Genomic DNA, 18,051 nt, shown 5'->3' with positions numbered 1-18,051 from the left:
CTGGGAACAACAGTGGCATGAGAGAATTTAATGCATACAAAAATGGAATATCAAAGTTTTAGAAAAGTATTTGTCCACTGAAACAATGGCAAGAACACTAAAAATAACCCCTCACCACCCTCCTCTTCTTTAACCTGCCTTCATGTACAACTCTATCCCCCACTCAAATTCTTGACTCTTTCCAGGCACTCAGAACTTGCAGGAAGAAGGGACTTCAGCTAATTTTTAGGTGAACTTTGCTTTTTATTCCCTCCCATTTAGGTTTTAAGATAACACTCATGAAGAGAAAACTTATTTTTCCAGCTAAAATGACTTTCCTTTGTCTTCCCTTTCCAGTTCACCCACAAACTTCCGGCAGGAGGAAGGAGAGCTGGTTCAAGCAGGACATCAGAATCCCTGTTAATGGAGCACATATTTACTGAGCGACGCCCAGCTACCTACCGTGCTGGGGATCAGGCAGCAACGGGCCTGGGCCCACAGCCGTGCTCCCCTTGGTGTGTCTTGCTGTCCGCTGATGTCAACCTTGTACAAGAGTCAGGGCAGACAGAGGCAGAGCAGACAGCAGACCAGCCCAGGGTCCATCTGTGGAACGAAGGTCCACTCCTCTGTTTTAGAACGTTATTAGACAGACACACTCCTTGCGGGTCCAGGGTTGACATGAAAATCAGTGTATGTGCAGTTCCGGAAAAATCTGTTTCTACAGTGGATCCATTACTGGACTTGTATCATCTGGTGAACAAATGAGTGATTTCCTTAACCCAAACCGTCTGTACCTGGAATGTTCATCTGCAGAGGCCTGACGAGGTCCGGGTGCCTCAGCGGGTTCCCAGAGTACACGAACCACTCCTTGACGGTGGGGCAGGGACTGGCGCCATCTGAGTGAAGACAGCAGGGTCAGGAGAAGTGCGTGAGTATCAACACTGGTCACCAGGCTAACACGCTAGCAGACCCAGCTCCACTGGGGACCAATTTCAAGTTGGTAAATACAACGAGTTCTCACATCCAAGGTCACTAAGACGGAGCCCAGGCATCCAACAGTTGGTCCCCTACCCTCTGACCTCACTTCAACAAGAGCATTAAGCTCTGGGGTGGGGAGATGGCAGGACCACCTGGGTCCGTAAACAATAATGGGGACAGAGGTCACCACACCTAGATGGTCCCCGCAGCGTGCTGCCTCCTGGGTCCTCACACTGCTCCACACAACACTTAGGGAAAACTGGGAGTAGCACAGTTCTTTCTGGTCTTTAATTCACTGTTTTGTTTAACTATCAAGACTATTATTACACTCGACAATTTAAAAAGCTAGTAGGAATAATCTAGAACAAAGGCATTTCTCTATGTTGGATTGTTAACTGCTATGAAAAATTCAGTCTGTCTTCCGTTCTAGCTTACTCCGTGAGCAAAGCCAGAAGGTGGCTTTCCTACTCGACATGCTCACCGACCTTGGGGTCACCAGGCTGCTGTCTTTCCAGCACTCAAACCCCATGCTTCCCCTCTCCCAGGGCGCTCAGGACCGCCCCCTGGCCCTTTGGGACCTGGCTTCTTGCCCCACTCGGGCCCAGCCCTGCTCAGAACACCTTCAGACTCACCCCATCCACGGCATTCTCCATGCAAATGCCAGCTTGTTGGTTTTTGCTTTTTTACAATGAAAATTGGACCAGGACACTGGTCCTAACTGAAGATCCCACAACAGCAGTCCCTGTGCCAGCAGAAGGGTGCAGACTTGGGAGCACGCCGAGCCTCCAGCTCCCACCCCACTGCATGCTGCCGGCCCCAGCACCCCCAGCTGCACCTGCACACGGTGACCCTCAGGATTCCCGAGTCTCGGGCCCATCACCCCCCAGGGATGTGTGCTGTCGGGCTGGGTCCCCAGGGAAGCCAGCTCTGGCTCACACCCTGCTCCTCAGCTGGAGAACCGCACACCCTCAAACTCACCGTGCCTTTTCTCACCTCCTCGGCCCATGTCCACCACACCCCCACTCCAGGCCCGCTTCTCTCCTCGCCCAGACTTCTGTCCTGTCTGCCACAGCACTTTGGCCAACACTGCACACGCCTTCGTACCCCCCTCACTGCCACCCAACTGAGCTCCTGAGACCTCGTTACAGTCCTTAGTCCCAGCACGACGCCCAGGGCAGATGCCTGTTAATGCAAAGTTTAACGAACACATTCAACTTAAATTTCACAAACACAAAAAGAAAGAAAGAACTCTGTGAAGTGTTCTTGTAGTTGTTAAAAACAACCCCCCCCCCAACTCTCTATGTAACCCTCTTGGCCTAGGTATTCATTACACTAAAAAGCAGTCAACTGAGTGGATGTTTCAGGTCGCTGTTTCTGAAAGGAGCGCACTCCCACGCCCAGAGACAGACCTCACTAGGCTCAGTATCTCACGGACAAGAGCTCTCCACCAGCCTGCTGGATGTCTTTTTGGAAAATTATCAAAACATTTACAAAACCACATTTTACACCATCTTTCAACTGAAACCATTCTAACCCTCCAAACCCCGGGGCTTGGGGTTGCCCTCTCAGAGCTTTAACATTGAAGAACGCAGGAAGAAGGCACGGCCATCATTTATCGGACAACGCTTACTAGGGAATCTACCTGGAGAAGTCAGTTTTGGACAAACCTTCCCAGGGAAATGCCACACACTAGTCAGCTACTCAGCTACAACCCAGGAAGAAAGAGCTGCCTCGAAAACCAGCTCACCAGGCTCCATACTCCTCAGATCTGCACAAGGCACAAACCAGGCCAAAGGGCAGATGGACACCACGGTCCTACTTCTCCAAATTTACATCACCACAGACAGCAGATTCCTTCTTTTCTTCCTAATTTACACCAGTGAGGGTTAAGTCCATATTAACTACAGTTTCTCCTAATTAACAAAAGAACAAAAGCTTTTGCTTTTCAGGTGAATGACTTAATTCCCATGAGTCTCAGTGACCACGCCACGCAGCCACAGACCAAGAGTGCGCCGGCTGCTTAAAAGGCAGTACCTAACAGCTACGGACAGACAGAGGCGTGAACAGGAAAACCCATAACCCTTACCACATTAGAAATCGACCAGCCAGAGGATGAAAGGTACAACAGACCTGCTGATAGGAACTGTTACTCCTTGAATGATATTTTATCTGAAACTATGGGCAAAGATGCAGGAAATGACAGCGATACAGACGAGTGTTTTCTCAGGAGGGGCAGGGCAGGTAGAGGTGAGAGGTCATTAAGCAGCATCTGCAGGTTCTCCCGTGCCCTGCCCTCCCCCTAGTGAGCTGCCTGGCAACAGGAGCTCCGTGTTGTGCCCTCCCCTCCTTCCTCTCCCATAGGAGGGTAAGAGGGCAGCGCATAGTGGCTAGAAAATGTGTCAGCATTTACAAAGAATAAGCTTTATATGATGACTTTTCCAAACCTAAATATTCAGACGGCAGCATTTTCACTTTTAATCCAATTTATCCCTCCTACAGACACAAACTTCCCAGTCCTTCAAAACCCAGAGCCAGGAACAAAGTGTTACCCGAGATCCTCTTAAAATAAACAGATATTGATGAAAAATCCTAGAGGTTAGCCTATTCTCTGGGGTACCACATAATTTCAAAGGTTTTTCCATAAAACTCCTCAAAGAAAACAAGAGGCAATAAACTCTTGGATACTGGTCTGAGCAATATTGTTTTTGGATTCATCTCCTGAAGCAACAAAAGCAAAGGCAAAAAAGCAAAAATAAACTATTGGGACTTCAACAAACTAAGAAGCTTCTGCCCTAGGGCACCTGGGTGGCTCAGTTGATTAAAACGTCTGCCTTCAGCTCAGGTCGTGATCCCAGGGTCCCAGGATCAAGCCCTGCACTGGGCTCCCTGCTCAGCGGGGAGACTGCTTCTCCCTCTGCCCCTCCCCTACCCCCGGGCTTGTGCTCTCTCTCTCCTGCTCTCTCTCTCAAATAAATAAATGAATAAATCTTTAAATAAATAAATAAAAAGCTTCTGCCCAGCAAAGAAAATCATCACTATAACCAAAAGGTAACGTAGTGAATGGAAAAAATGTGCAAATGACACATCCAATAAGGGTTAGTATCCAAAGTATATAAAGAACTTCTACAACTCAACATCAAAAAACCAAACAATCTGATTAAAAAATGGGCAGAGAACCTGAAGAGACATTTCTCCAGAGAAGACATCCAGATGGCCAATAGACACATGAAAAGATGTTCAACACCACTCATCATCAGCGAAATGAAATCAAAACCACAGTGAGATCTCCCCTCGCACTGTCAGAACGGCTAAAATTAACAACACAGGAAACAACAGGTGTTTGTGAGGACTCGGAGAAAGGGGAGCCCTTGTGCACTGTTGGTGGGAATGCAAGCTGGTGTGGCCACTCTGGAGAACAGCACGGAGGGTCCTCACAAAATTACAAGTAGAACTACCATGTGATACAGTAATTTCATTTCTGGGCATTTACCCGAAGAAAATGAAAACACAAATTTGAAAAGATCTATGAACCCCTATGTTTGCTACAGCATTATTTATAACAGCCAAGATACGGCAAGAGCCCAAGTGTCCACTGACTGATGGACGGACAAAGAGCTGGTGCGTGCAACACACACACACACACACACACACACAGAAGAGTATCAGTCAGCCCTAAAAAACAATGAAATTTTGTACAGTATGGATGGATCCAGAAGGTCCCACGCTAAGCGAAATAAGCCAGACAAACACCAATACCAAATCATTTCACTTGTATGTGTAATCTACAAAACAGATGAACAAACAGAAACATAACTCCTCAATACAGAGAAGAAAGCGGTGGCTGCCAGAGACAAGGGGGGGTGAGACGATGGATGAAAACAGGGGAAGGAGATTAAGAGGCACAGACTTCTAGTCATAAAACAACCAAGGTATGGAGATGAAATCACAGCGTAGGGAACGCGTCAACAACCCTGGAAGTAGCGTATGCGGTGACCGGCAGCGACCAGACCCAATGTGCTGAGCACCTCAGAATTTATACAAACGTCGGGTCGTCACGTTGTCCACCTGAAATGAATACAGTACTTTATATCAACTATACCTCAATTAAAAATTTAAAAATGAATAAATAAAACTGCTTAAATAGGAAAGACAAAATTTCAAAGGTTTTAGCCTGGTGTGCACTTTGAAACTATAGCAGAAATGTTTACAACAATTTGGTTAATCTGAATTAGAATGAAATAATCTTCTTAAATGCCTAAAAATCAAGAAAGAGAAGAGGAAACTTGAGTTTGGCAATTCCAAAAAAAAAAAAGTTGATTTTCTCACTCGAACTTTCAATTTGCTCGGCTCTGTGTTCAAAGGGATAAAGATGAGAGAAGTCCTTGCTAGTTTAACTCCCTTCAAGCTGTAATATATTTTTTTAAGATTTTATTTATTTGACAGAAAGATCACAAATAAGTAGAGAGACAGGCAGAGGGAGAGGAGGAAGCAGACTCCCCGCTGAGCAGAAAGCCTGATGCGGGGCTCGATCCCAAGACCCTGGGATCATGACCTGGGCCGAAGGCAGAGGCTTAACCAATGAGCCACCCAGGCGCCCCAAGCTGTAATATTTTATATGGAAAATGGAAAAATGACATGATCAAACTTGGTCTTCTGCTATTCCCAAACAATAGACTCCTCGATCCACACTCTACGATCTCCTGTATGTAATGAAGATATTTTCCCTGGAGCAAAGCTGTGCAATGGTCCACTCTCGCAGCCCGTCCCCCATGGAAGCTCCAGCTAGCTTCCGCTGACCACTCACTTGGCCTGCAAGGGCAGGGAGGGCCTGTGGGCAGACGCTGGGGGCAGCGGCAGGCAAGGGGAGAGAGAGGAGAAGTCGTTGATTACAATCGCTCAATTTTTAAGTTTCATAAACCATCCCTCAGGCTTTTAAAGAAAAATATTTGTCCTTGTAGATCTGTAATATAAGGCTGGTTTAATCTGTATTTATATATGGCCTGAGTCCTGAAAAAAATTTAAAAATTTCCCACACGTACTTTTTTTTTTGTACAAACAGACCTCGGATGTTAATGAGCTGCTGGCCTGTAGGCACTCTGTGAAGGCGCCGCACGCCTGGACTGTGTCCTGAGGCCACCAGCCTCCTCCAGCTGGGGGGGCTTCCCAGAGTGTCACTGAGCAAGCAGGCAGCTCTTCCCCAGCTCTGCTAACTACACAGACATAAAGGAGGGGAGCAGGACAGGCTCTGCCTTTGGCATCTTTCCAGTTCTTTTCTGTTTCCTAAAATATACAAGGCTTCACAGTGACACAGTAAGCGAAGACGTTCACGAGGAGACAGAGTTGGGATCTGAAGTAAGAACTGTTATAAAGTCAAGGTGATGACTACGGGATGCTCCCCTCCTGGGGCCATAACACGACACGGCCATCGAAACAGCACACAATCCTCTGACAAAACCCCTGTAGGAGTGTTGCCAGCCAAGCACCCCCACATCATCGGACAAGCTCTCCAACGTGTAGCCATAATGAGGGATCTATCCAGTGCCCGTGCCTTCTGGCTCAGACCTCCAGTGTCTACAGCTGTGCGAGTGTAAGAGGCTGGATCTAGGGCTCAGGGTCTACACCCGTGGAGTTAAAGATGCCTTTGGTTCAAAAAAACCCTCACTTTAAACAAGTGGTTCCCACTTGTCCATCAGGCTGGGCTCAGAGAAAGCGGCTCAGCTCGTGCTCCTGCCATCTGCAATTCAACCATTATCATTACCCTTTCCTGAGGAAAGCTGCGCTAAATTGAAACACTCCTGAAAGGCTAATATTCCAAACATAAACTCAAAAACATGTGTCAGTCACCTAATTTACACCAGGAATCTGCTGATGCCACCTGAACAGTTTCTGCTAGCTCAGCTGACAGCCAGTGGGGACAAGGGCCATCAGGCAAACAAGCACATAAACCGTGAGAAGCTTAGAATAAAAAGCACATGCTTCTTTCAGAGAACTGACTTCTGATGAGGAAGTTAGTCTGGGGTGGGGGAGGTTAGTTTTTACGTTCAGAAGGGACAAACAGAATTAATCAGAAGACTGGCCTGAGCCAGAAAAACAAGTTGTATTTGTCAACATGGATAAAGTTTCTAGAGCAATGCAAGTTGAACGGGACCATTTGGGCGTAAAAAGGCTAAACGCGGTGTAAGGGCCTTCCACACGGTGGGGGTGGCAGAGAGCAGGGGTTGGAGCAGGGGCAGAGTAGGGTGGGAGATGGCAGAGATGGGGGCAGACCTGCCTGACCAGTCTTCTCACCGACACCTCCATTTCTGGACACATTTCTGCAGCCACCACATTCCTGAGCTGGACAGAGGCTCTGCAAAGACTGCAGCCTGGGAAGAGAGCGTCCGACCAGAACAAGAGAGTCTCTGAAACAAGCAGACACAGTCTGCAGCTCAGGACTGTGTGACAGTCAAGGGCCTGTATGACAGTCAAGGGCCTGTAGCACAGAACACTAGAGCGGGCACTGCGCAGAAAGGAGCTTCCAAAATCTGAAGAGGTGACCCTGAGGACCTCGTTGAGAACTGAGCTCCAATGTGTCCAGAGCAAAACGCAGGGAGGCTGGACAAGACGACAACAGGTCGGCCCCGCCGTGTAACCAGTGGACCCTACAGAGCTCCACAGCATCAGAGTCCTACCAGCCAATGTGCAGAGACCCTCATTAGACACCTAGCACTCAGGTGACAGACAGCCCAGGAAGGCCAAGCCCCAGGAGCAGCTCATGATCATCATCATTCCAGCTCCAGAGTGAAAGTCCCCACAGACCCAGCCTAGTAAAGCTTAAGGCAATCCCTGAAAGGATCAGGTAAATTTACTGCCTGACAGAACACAATACCCTTCACAGATCCAGAATCTTCTAGGCTGCGATCAAAACACAGTGGGTTTGAGAATAAGCAGAAACACATGCCCCCTTATGAGGATAAAGTCAATAAACAGGCACAGGCCCAGAAGAGAGGGAGCTGATGGAATTAGTGGACAAGGTCTTGAAAACAGGTACTGCATAAATTTAAGGATTTATTTATTTTTTTAAAGATTTTATTTATTTGACAGAGAGAGACACAGTGAGAGAAGGAACACAAGCAGGGGGAGTGGGAGAGGGAGAAGCAGGCTCCTCACTGAGCAGGGAGCCCGATGTGGGGCTCGATCCCAGGACCCTGGGATCATGACCTGAGCCGAAGGCAGTCGCTTAATGACTGAGCCACCCAGGCGCCCCAAATTTAAGAACTGAAAGGCAAACCTGAGCATGGGGGCGCAGGGGAAGAAGACTGAGACATTGCACTGGACGGGCTAACAGCAGAGCAGGTGTCACAGAAGAAAGGCTCAGCGAACCTGAAGCAAGGGCAGCAGGACTGACTCACATGGAAGCACAGAAAAAAGAGGCTGGAGGGCAAGCCAGGGTGTGTAATGGGCACCATGAGCAGTAAATCAAGCATGGAACTGGGAGGCCCGGAGTGAGGGGGAAAACAACAGTCAGGAGACAATGTTTGATGGAACAGAATCCACTTTTCCCTCAAACGTGATAGGAAATATAAACTCTTTGGTCTAAAAAGCTCAGGAATCCCAAGCAGAATAAACAGAGTGTATCAGTCCAAAGCTCAGCTTAATCAAACTGCTGGAAACCAGTGCTCAAGAGAAAAACCTTAGGACAACCGGAGGGAAACACACTTGTTACAGATGGGGAACAACAGTATGGACGACCTGGAGACAACATAACATCCTTGCAGTGCTGAACAACAACAAAATACCTAAAATTATATATACAGCAAAACTATACTTCTGAAATAAAGATATTTTCAGGGGAAAAAATTAGGAAATAAAATGAGCACCAACAGAAATGTAAAAGCAAGTTCTCTAAATAAAGAAAGCTGATACCAAAAGACATTTGGATCTACACAAAGAAATGGAAAGCACCAGAAATGGTGCACTTAAGAGACTTCTCATTTGTAAACTCCTCTAAAAGGCAAGTGACTGTTTAATATAATGGTTGGAAAATGACAGTCAATGGGCCAAATCTGATTTGCTTGTTTTTATACAGTCTGAAAACTATAATAAACTCACATTACTTTAGATTAGAAAATTATCAAAAGAAGAGTATTTTGTGATAAAGGAAGATTATATAAAATTCAAATTTTGCAATATGGGAAAAGTAGATTAAGCTTTATGGAGACACAGCTACACTCCTGTGACACTCGTGTCTACACCGCAGTAGCAGAATGTACTTGTCACACAGACTACAGGGGCCCTCAAAGTCTGAAATATGTATCATCATCTGGCCCTTCACAGAAGTTTGCCAGCCCCTGGTTTAAAGGAAAAGAATCATATTATGAGATTTGAAACATATGCATAATCTCAAAAGATTACACGTACGTGACATTCTTGACATGACCAAACATTCATTCAACATTCTTGCAAAAACCAAGATACAGAGATGGAGGACAAACCAGTGGTGAACAGGGGACAGAGCCAGAGGGCAGGACACAAAGGGGCAGCATGAGAGAGTTCAGTTCCTTCATGGGGACGGACCAATTCTGTACCCGACATCGAACAGAACCCATAAACTACACACACAGAAATAAATAAATGAGTGAATGTAAAAGATGACGAAACTGATTAAGGTCTGTAGTGCAGTTAATAAAACCGCACTAATGAGGGGTGCTAGGGGCTCAGTCAGTGAAGCGTCTGCCCGTGGCTCAGGTCATGATCCCGGGGTCTCGGGACCCAGACCCGCATCAGGTTCCCTGCTCAGTGGGGGACCGGTCTCTCCCTGTCCCCTGCCCCACTCATGCTCTCTCTCACTCTCTTTCTCTCAAAGAAATAAAGACCTTTAAAAAAAAATTAAAAACTAAAAAATAAAAATCCCAGGCAAATACTCTACAATGTAAAATTTTTTTCATGATTATCTTTTTTTTAATCATGACAATCAATGCGAAATCACTTGTAGTTAAGAAAGAATATGGAGAAAGAACCACATAAGAAAAAGAAATAGAAAAAATTATTTAAATACTATCTGGTCCCAAAGTTTATTCCATAGGTCCTTTGGTTTCTGTTGTTCAGTTAGTGTAAACGTCTTTCTCACGCCTTTCTCAGGGCACATAAGCCTCTGGACTGGGACAGCACACGTGGGACAAGGCAGTAGGTGCGAAGACTCTAATGAAAGCTGGGTCCAGAGAGCCCCGCTGCTCCACAGCAACAGAGCCAAGGACAAGGACAGCACTTCCATCTGACTGTCACGACCCGCAGGCTATGTAAATGCTTACTTCCTGGAACAACAGCGTGACATTAATACTAATATTGGTATGTCTGGAAAGAATGGTGTTTAGGCAAAAGGACCACAGACGCGGTTTCAGTGGGATCTTACTGCTCCTGCCTCCGGTCCCAATCACGGTGTGCACAGCCCTGTTTCTCATCTAAGCGCTGTCCAGTGAGGCCAGAGTCCCTGGACGCTAGTCGCAGGTGAACAGGACCTCACCTCAGAGGTAATTACATGCGTGAAGCATCACTCATCTCTACCATGAAGAGCCTTTCTCTACCCCCATGACCCCCAACTCTTCCAAAAAGAGGATTTTCCAAATGGTGATGAAGGCCCCCCAACTTTCCTGCTCTGGCCACTGACAGTCCTCTCCCTACACTCTTGCTGTTGCTACACAAGGAAAATATAGATGAAAAAAACCTAAATACAAATACTCTAAAGGAAAATTTTGTTTATACTTTAAAATATGATGTACTAGATTTTATGGAATTGTTTTATGAAAATCACATTTGGAAGAAAAATAAGTAGACATTGTCTTCTAATAATAAACACACCCCACACTCCTGCAGGAGTACAGGGTGTTTTTCCAGAAAACACAAATCCTTTTAAGGAATAAAACTACATTTTATAAAAACAATGCACTCCTCTTTTGATGAATACTGCTCAGTGGTCTGCTAATTAGAGCCGTCCCACGGCGATTACCCTTAACGTCGCACAGATGCGAGTGCTCTTCTCAATTACAGATTTTGCAGAGACACAAAAACCCTTTTAATTATCTCTGTGTTCTGCAAAGAACGCATTCAACTCGACCTGGTCTGTGTCTCGGGCCTCGCGGAGAGGCCGGGTGGCTCACCTCTGCCGTCCCCCAACAGGAGGGCGTACACGCGCTGCCGCACGGGGCGGTAGACGAAAGCCTGGCTGGGCAGGGCCTGGTCCAGGGCGTCCTCCAGGGTGTTGCTGCACTCGATCTCCCCACTGCTCATGATGTTGTACACCAGGTAGCTCTCGGCCTGGACGTGGTGCGCTCTAGCAACCTGCACAAAATCCAAACACAACTGCTTTCCCCTCGGAAACAAATGGTAACCTTCAGAAGGAAAAATCAACACCGGTGTTTTCAGGCCCTCGGAAGTGGGGTCGTGGTCCCTCAGACTCATGGCACGAAGCTGTCCCTGATTCCTTTCCTTGGCCCTTGGAGGCTCCAAGCTGTCCATTACACCTCCTCCACCTCCAACCGCCCACCAGACCCACCGCACTGACTTCGCAGCACCCGGCCTTCTGTGCTCCTGTCGGGAGGCGTCACTGTGAGACTCGAACCGCACCAAGCCCACTCCCTGCTCTCCAGCCCAACATCCTGTCTTCCTAGAAACAGGTCCAGTCACTGCCCTCCTCAAAGCACCTTCACCCTAACTTTCAAGGCCCCAGTGTCCTCTTCCCATGACACCAAGCCACCTTGCAGAAACCAGTCCCAAGAGAGCACCTTCTCTGCTCCTCAGGAATACTCACACCTTCTTCATCCGCACTTGGGCTCCAGGAAAGGCGCCTCTCAGGGCCTTCCTGCCCTCCCACTTCATAAGCCCCTCTCTCATGAGGGTTCACCTTCTGCTCCCAACCGGAACTCACCTCCCCTTGCCTAATGGGGCTCATCCCACACGGGTCCTATAGTAGGTATCTGGTCTGACCTCCCCTAGTAAACTGAACTTTGCTGGGGTCACAAACTGTACCACAGTCGCTCACCTGTTCAGTAATTCCTCACTGAGCAGACATGTACTGCACACCACGTTTCTGCCTTGCAACCAGCAATGTGGGCACAAGGTAGGTGACGAGACACAGGGCTGCATTCCACTTTCTCCTTAAAAAAAGGAGCTAAGGGGCGCCGGAGGGGCTGAGTCAGTTAAGCCTCTGCCTTAGGCTCAGATCATGATCCCAGGGTCCTGGGACAGAGCCATGCGTCTGTGCGTCTGGCTTCCTGCTCGGTAGGGAGCCTGTTTCACCCTTCCCCTCCCCCCCTGCTTGTGCTCACTCTCACATGTAAAGAAATAAAATACTTAAAAAAAAAAAAAAGAGCTAAGATCAAAGGCCTATAGTAATCTACATACAGCTTTTATTTTTTTCTGTGAACTTTTTTTTTTTAGATTTTATTAATTTATTTGACAGAGAGAGAGATCACAAGCAGGCAGAGAGGCAGGCAGCGGCGGAGGGGTGGGGAGCAGACTCCCCGCTGAGCAGAGAGCCTGGTGCAGGGCTTGACCCCAGGACCCTGAGATCACGACCTGAGCAGAGAATCCGATGCTTAACCCACTGAGCCACCCAGGAGCCCCTGTGAAGAACATTCTTACTAGTATAGGAGTGATTTATCTAGATTACTACTCAAAATTCAAATCCAAACAGTCTGCCACAGAAGGCATTTAAAATGTGGTGTTAGGACAACTTGGAATGTCAAAAACCCTGTGAATCAGTATTCTCGTTATACATACTTTTAAGCAGTTTTAGTCATTTTGATTCGTTTTTATAGAATGGAGTCTTACTCTTTCCTTCCGTTCTTCAGCTATAAAGCAGGTTTAATCAAAGTGCCAACCTCACAGAGCTATCCTGAGGGTTAAATGCGTCAACGCAGACGGTTAGTGAGAGCGGCACACAAGGCCTGGCCCACAGCACGTGGTCCCCAGTGTCACCACTGTCACGAGGCTGCACGTATTATCAAACGTCTATCTCCTTACTGAAATGTCTTGTAATCAGGATAGCAGAAAGCTTGCAACTTTAAGGTAAGTAAGGTTAAAAAATATTTTTTAAAGGATTTTTATTTGATTCTCTAATGGAAGTGAACTATTTCTCTATGTGCTCCTTTTGATACTGAATCTACCAACATTATAGTTATGTTTTTAACAATCCTTTTGAGGCAAAATAGCTTCTAACTTATTTTCCTATTCCCTCTTCCATTTGAGTCTTTTTCATTTTCAAGAGAGATGTATTTTAACAAATCTATCTAGAAAGTTGTAACAAACCGTATTCACCCTATCAAGAAATCTTCAGTTTTGCCAAGTGTATAGAATCTGAGGGAATACAGGGTTTTTCAGGTAAGTTCTCTATAATTAGAACTTTAACTCACTAATTAGATCAGAATCATCTAATAAGTACCTTTTACTTCTGCCCTTAACTGTAGATCTATACAGCACTCCACACATGGAAAAACCTTAACATATTCACCTAATCTAAAAATCCTAACATAGTAATTCAGTGTATCCAACATTATGGAAACCACATAGCTCTCTGGCCATGGTACGTGCCTAGGGTAACAGCCATGCGCTACAGCCTTCCACCGAAGGGTTTCTAGGAGATTGTGTGGGGTTGAAATACTTATGTGTTGAAATTAGGGTTACCTATCTGATAGGGCTAGAAGACTCCACTGCGAACAAATTTTAAGGAAAAATGTAAGGAGAACTGAAGAAACTTCACACAATTATCTTCAAAGACCTCATGAAGCCCACAACCAACAGGAGAGTTGTAGCGCGGCCAACATGTGGTCAGTCCCTTCACAATGGCCCGACTTCCCCTGCAGGCAGGCTTCCCACCACTCTCCTCCCCTCTTCCCCATCCGAGGCTCTTCCACCGCCAAACTTCCTGAAGGAGCAAGCACCCCCCAGCTCTGGCTTTTGTCTCCAAGGTACTCTTCAAACCCTGGCCATCTGACCTCCACCAGGCCCCAGTGTGACAATGGCTCTCTCAGGCCTTGAACCCCTCCTAACTGCCAACCCCAAAAGCCACATGACCCCGTTTCCACTTTACTCTGTAGCACTTGGCAGTCCTGGCCATTTCTCCTCTCATTCTTGAAACCTGCCTCCTTGGGTTTCCGCTGGGGTCACCATTCCTCATTCCCCTCCTGGTCGGACCACCTCTCTCTCAGTGGATGTTTTCAGAAGGCTCCATCCTACCCAATCCTCTCCTTGGAGGGTTTCCATGACCACGTACAGTCAGATGACTTCCAGATGGCTGTCTCCTGTCCAGTAATGGAACTTGAGGCCCGTTTTCTAAGCATCGGATGGATGGTCTTTCCCAGCTACCCTCTGTGTCAAACTTTTCCTCCCCATCCTTAAGTCATGGCGACTCCCATCTCAGAACACAGAATGACCCTTAACGTCCATAGCAAGACTTACTTTTGAACGTTTCTTCCTTCCCTTTGCCATTGTCCTAATTCTAGCTCTTTTGTGTTCTACCTTGGTTTCTGCAACAGCCACACCAGTGCATTCTCTGCAATATAACCAATGTTTCAAGAAACATGTACTGATCACAGGTATATGTGATCAGGTACATCTTTAAACACTCCTGTCTATAGATATCCAATACCTCCTCCACGTGTATAAAAACCAAGTCCTAAATTCTTTCATGATACACATGCTGCCCTTTGTGGTCTCACCCAATCTGTCAGAACTCTCTTTACTGGAAATTGGGTGAGATGACCAGAGTATCCAGTAAAAGAGCAAAGGCCAAGGACGGGTCCTGTTGGGATGGTGAATGGAAGTCAGGGTCCATGAAGAGTTCACGCCCAGAGAGGACATGTGCACGCCATACACAAATGGGAAATGGGTGTGAGTTGGGAACCAGCAGGGGCCAGGTCGTGCTCCGCAGGAGCTCCGGGCCAGCCAAGAAGCAGACTGGCCCTCTTCCAGACAGGGAGGCAGCCTGCGTGCTCTACTTTGGCTCTGCTGTTCCTCTACCTGTGTGCCTTTCCCCATCCTGTCCTTCAGGCAAACTGCTCCAGGGGCTCCAAGGCCTACATCTCGTGCCACCTCTGAAGCAGGCCTAAGTCCAGGTGCAGGGAGGCTTCCTGACAAATTCCTCCATGCTCGTGCCTCTACACAACTGACCGTGACAGTCTCACCCCTCCACATGTCATCAGGGAACACAGATGTCATCTTGTGAAGGGTCAGACTGGCAGTCAGAGGACTGGGTTCAAACCTGGGCTCTGCCAAGTACGAGCTGTGTGACTACAGATGATGTCATTTAGCCTTTCCACACCTGTCTCCTCATGTGGTAATGGAGGCAAGTGCGTCCAGCATCCGAGCCGTGGGACAATTAAGGGAAACAATGCGGAGAGTGCCCTCTGGTCACTAGTGGAGAATCCACTCTGCATGGTCGATATTAAACCAGCATTCCCACAGCCAACCTCATAGTAAAACCAAATGAATTTAAGCAAAGTTAGATTTAGTCCTTCTCTGTTCATTTTCCTGACTTTGAGTAATGAGTCTGTTCAGATGACTTCTAGTTCTCTGCTGGGATCTGGCCTCCCCACCCCCCACTCCACCCGCCCACCTGTACTTCTTCCTACTGTCTGACTACACTTCCACCTGGAGTTCTAATCCTGCCCTCCCTCCAATTTCTAACCCACATTCTTTTACTTCTATGAAGCACTTAAGGATGCTTCCAGGTAGGATAATTTTAACCCTTTAATACTTTTTCACCTATAACTCTCTTAACAGACACATCACATCCTATTTTTCACTATAACTTTTTATGTTAGCAAGTTAGCTTATCTGCTACAACGCAAGCAATAGAGAAAGAGGTGAGACTTTTCAAGACAGAAGAACTCATGGACTTGTACGGGAAGGAGGGCGAGCGTCACTCAAGGAGAGGCAGGTACAAGAGAAAAGGAATACAGCCTTTAAGGCTTCCTGAGCAGCTACTACAAGACAGTGTGACAGGCGAAAGGGGCTCCACAGTGAAAAGAAAGAAACAAGACCCCCGCCCTCACAGCACTGTTGCAAGCATGAAGCTCCAGTGAGGTGTATGTCACAGCAGGTGCCAAACGGCAGAAGGCCAGGGGCCATCTCCGAGTAGGTGACCCCCCAGCCATGACAGAAAAGACTAGTAGGCATTACCTAGCATGGGGGCAGGGAGTTCTCCGGGAGGCAGAAGAGCACCTGCAGGGCCACGACAGACCAGCTGGAAAAGTGGCCATGGTGAGGTAATGGCAGGCTGTAGCCTGCTTAAGTTTGCTGTTTCTACTCTTCAAAGAGTTATGGAACCCAAACAAAGGGCTTTATTTCTGCATGCACCACAGTAAGTGGATCGGAAGGGGCCAAAGTCTACACAGAAGAGTTGTTAGATTCCTGAGTAACCCAGGAAAGCAGCAGCCTACACTAGGTGATGAGACTAACTGACTAGTTACAGGAGAGAAGAGTTATAAAAAACAGGAGAGAGAATTCCCAGGTTTGTAACTTGTCTAAGTGGACAGAAGATGGGGACTGTTGGGAACAACAGGTTTGTCGGTATGAGATAACATGTGTAGGGGCACCTGGGGGGCTCAGTGGGTTAAGCCTCTGCCTTCAGCTTAGGTCATGGTTGGTCTCAGGGTCCTGGGATCGCGCCCCATGTCAGGCTCTCTGCTCAGCGGAGAGCCTGCTTCCCCCTCTCTCTCTGCCTGCCTCTCTGCCTACCTGTGATCTCTGTCTGTCAAATAAGTAAATAAATCTTAAAAACAAAACAAAACAAAAACAACAAAAAAAGAGATGATATGTGTAACCCACCTAGCACAGAACCTCACACATGGTTAGTAACTAGTAACCCACCATAAAAACCTCAAGGGCTCTATGTCGCTTTGAGAATTAAGTCCTAACTCCTAGTGGGGCATGTTAACAGTCTTCACAATCTGGCTACACTCCACGTTTTCCAACCTCTCTCCCCGTATCTCCCCTCAGACCCCATACTCCAGCCTACTGGTCTACCTCGTACCCCAAGGCAACACGTATTTGCCTATTTGTTACCTAGTCCAGCTCCCAAAGGTCTGGTTCACTCCTACCTCTTCAGGAACATCTCTCTGTATTTAGCCCAGTGATCACTCTCCTTCCAATTCCCAGAGCTCTCTTCTAGGACAGGCAAGCACCAATATGAAGCACACTTTATAATGTGAGCTGCCAGTGCACATGTCCTACCTACTAACTACACTGCTAGGTCCTGCCCTATGTCCCCCACAGTGCCTTAACTATGCAAGAAGTCAATAAATATTCACTGGCAAATCCATCAATCCGTCAACGGGTATATTTTCAATCATGACATCCCAGATTCAGATAGGCATAGCTACGTACCTTTAAGATTTCAGGGTCTGAAACCATAGTTACTTGTTTGACTTCAGGCTCCATATGCATGCGGTCTTGTTTAATTGCAGGGTCTGTACACATGGGTGCTTCCAGTTTAAATTCAGGATCTGCCCCTAGAGGTAACTTTTGCTTGACTGCAGTGTATGCATATATGGGAACTCCTTGCCTAGATTCAGGATCTATACAAATGGGAACTCCTTGCTTGGGTTCAGGGTCCGCACACATGGGAACTCCTTGCTTGGGTTCAGGGTCCGCACACATGGGAACTCCTTGCTTGGGTTCAGGGTCTGCACACATGGGAACTCCGTCCTTGGGTTCAGGGTCCGCACACATGGGAACTCCTTGCTTAGGTTCAGGGTCCGCACACATGGGAACTCCTTGCTTAGGTTCAGGGTCCGCACACATGGGAACTCCTTGCTTGGGTTCAGGGTCTGCACACATGGGAACTCTGTCCTTGGGTTCAGGGTCCGCACACATGGGAACTCCTTGTTTGGGTTCAGGGTCCACACACATGGGAACTCCTTGCTTGGGTTCAGGGTCCGCACACATGGGAACTCCTTGCTTGGGTTCAGGGTCCGCACACATGGGAACTCCTTGCTTGGGTTCGGGGTCCGCACACATGGGAACTCCTTGCTTGGGTTCGGGGTCCACACACATGGGAACTCCGTCCTTGGGTTCGGGGTCTGCACACATGGGAACTCCTTGCTTGGGTTCGGGGTC

General features: G+C 47.4%; 1 protein-coding gene across 3 annotated transcripts in view; it reads right to left on the bottom strand.

Moving 5' to 3' along the window:
• Positions 1–18,051, bottom strand: part of FAM120B (family with sequence similarity 120B) — a 90,293-nt gene that overhangs the window by 60,628 nt on the left and 11,614 nt on the right. The window contains exons 2-4 of one of the 3 annotated variants that reach the window (XM_032837261.1): positions 17,320–18,051; positions 11,094–11,274; positions 774–875 (exon numbers count right to left, since the gene is read on the bottom strand). The exon at positions 17,320–18,051 is cut by the window's right edge and continues 1,088 nt beyond it. In XM_032837261.1, the coding sequence (XP_032693152.1) occupies positions 774–875; positions 11,094–11,274; positions 17,320–18,051 (1,015 nt within the window). The remainder of the gene's footprint in view (positions 1–773; positions 876–11,093; positions 11,275–17,319) is intronic. The other 2 variants (XM_032837262.1, XM_032837263.1) reach the window with 2 other exon arrangements.

Source organism: Lontra canadensis, unplaced genomic scaffold, assembly GCF_010015895.1.
Source record: "Lontra canadensis isolate GAN:19392208 unplaced genomic scaffold, GSC_riverotter_1.0 scaffold97, whole genome shotgun sequence".
NCBI classification, from domain to species: Eukaryota; Metazoa; Chordata; class Mammalia; order Carnivora; family Mustelidae; genus Lontra; species Lontra canadensis.
This window is presented reverse-complemented; position numbering and strand designations above follow the sequence as displayed.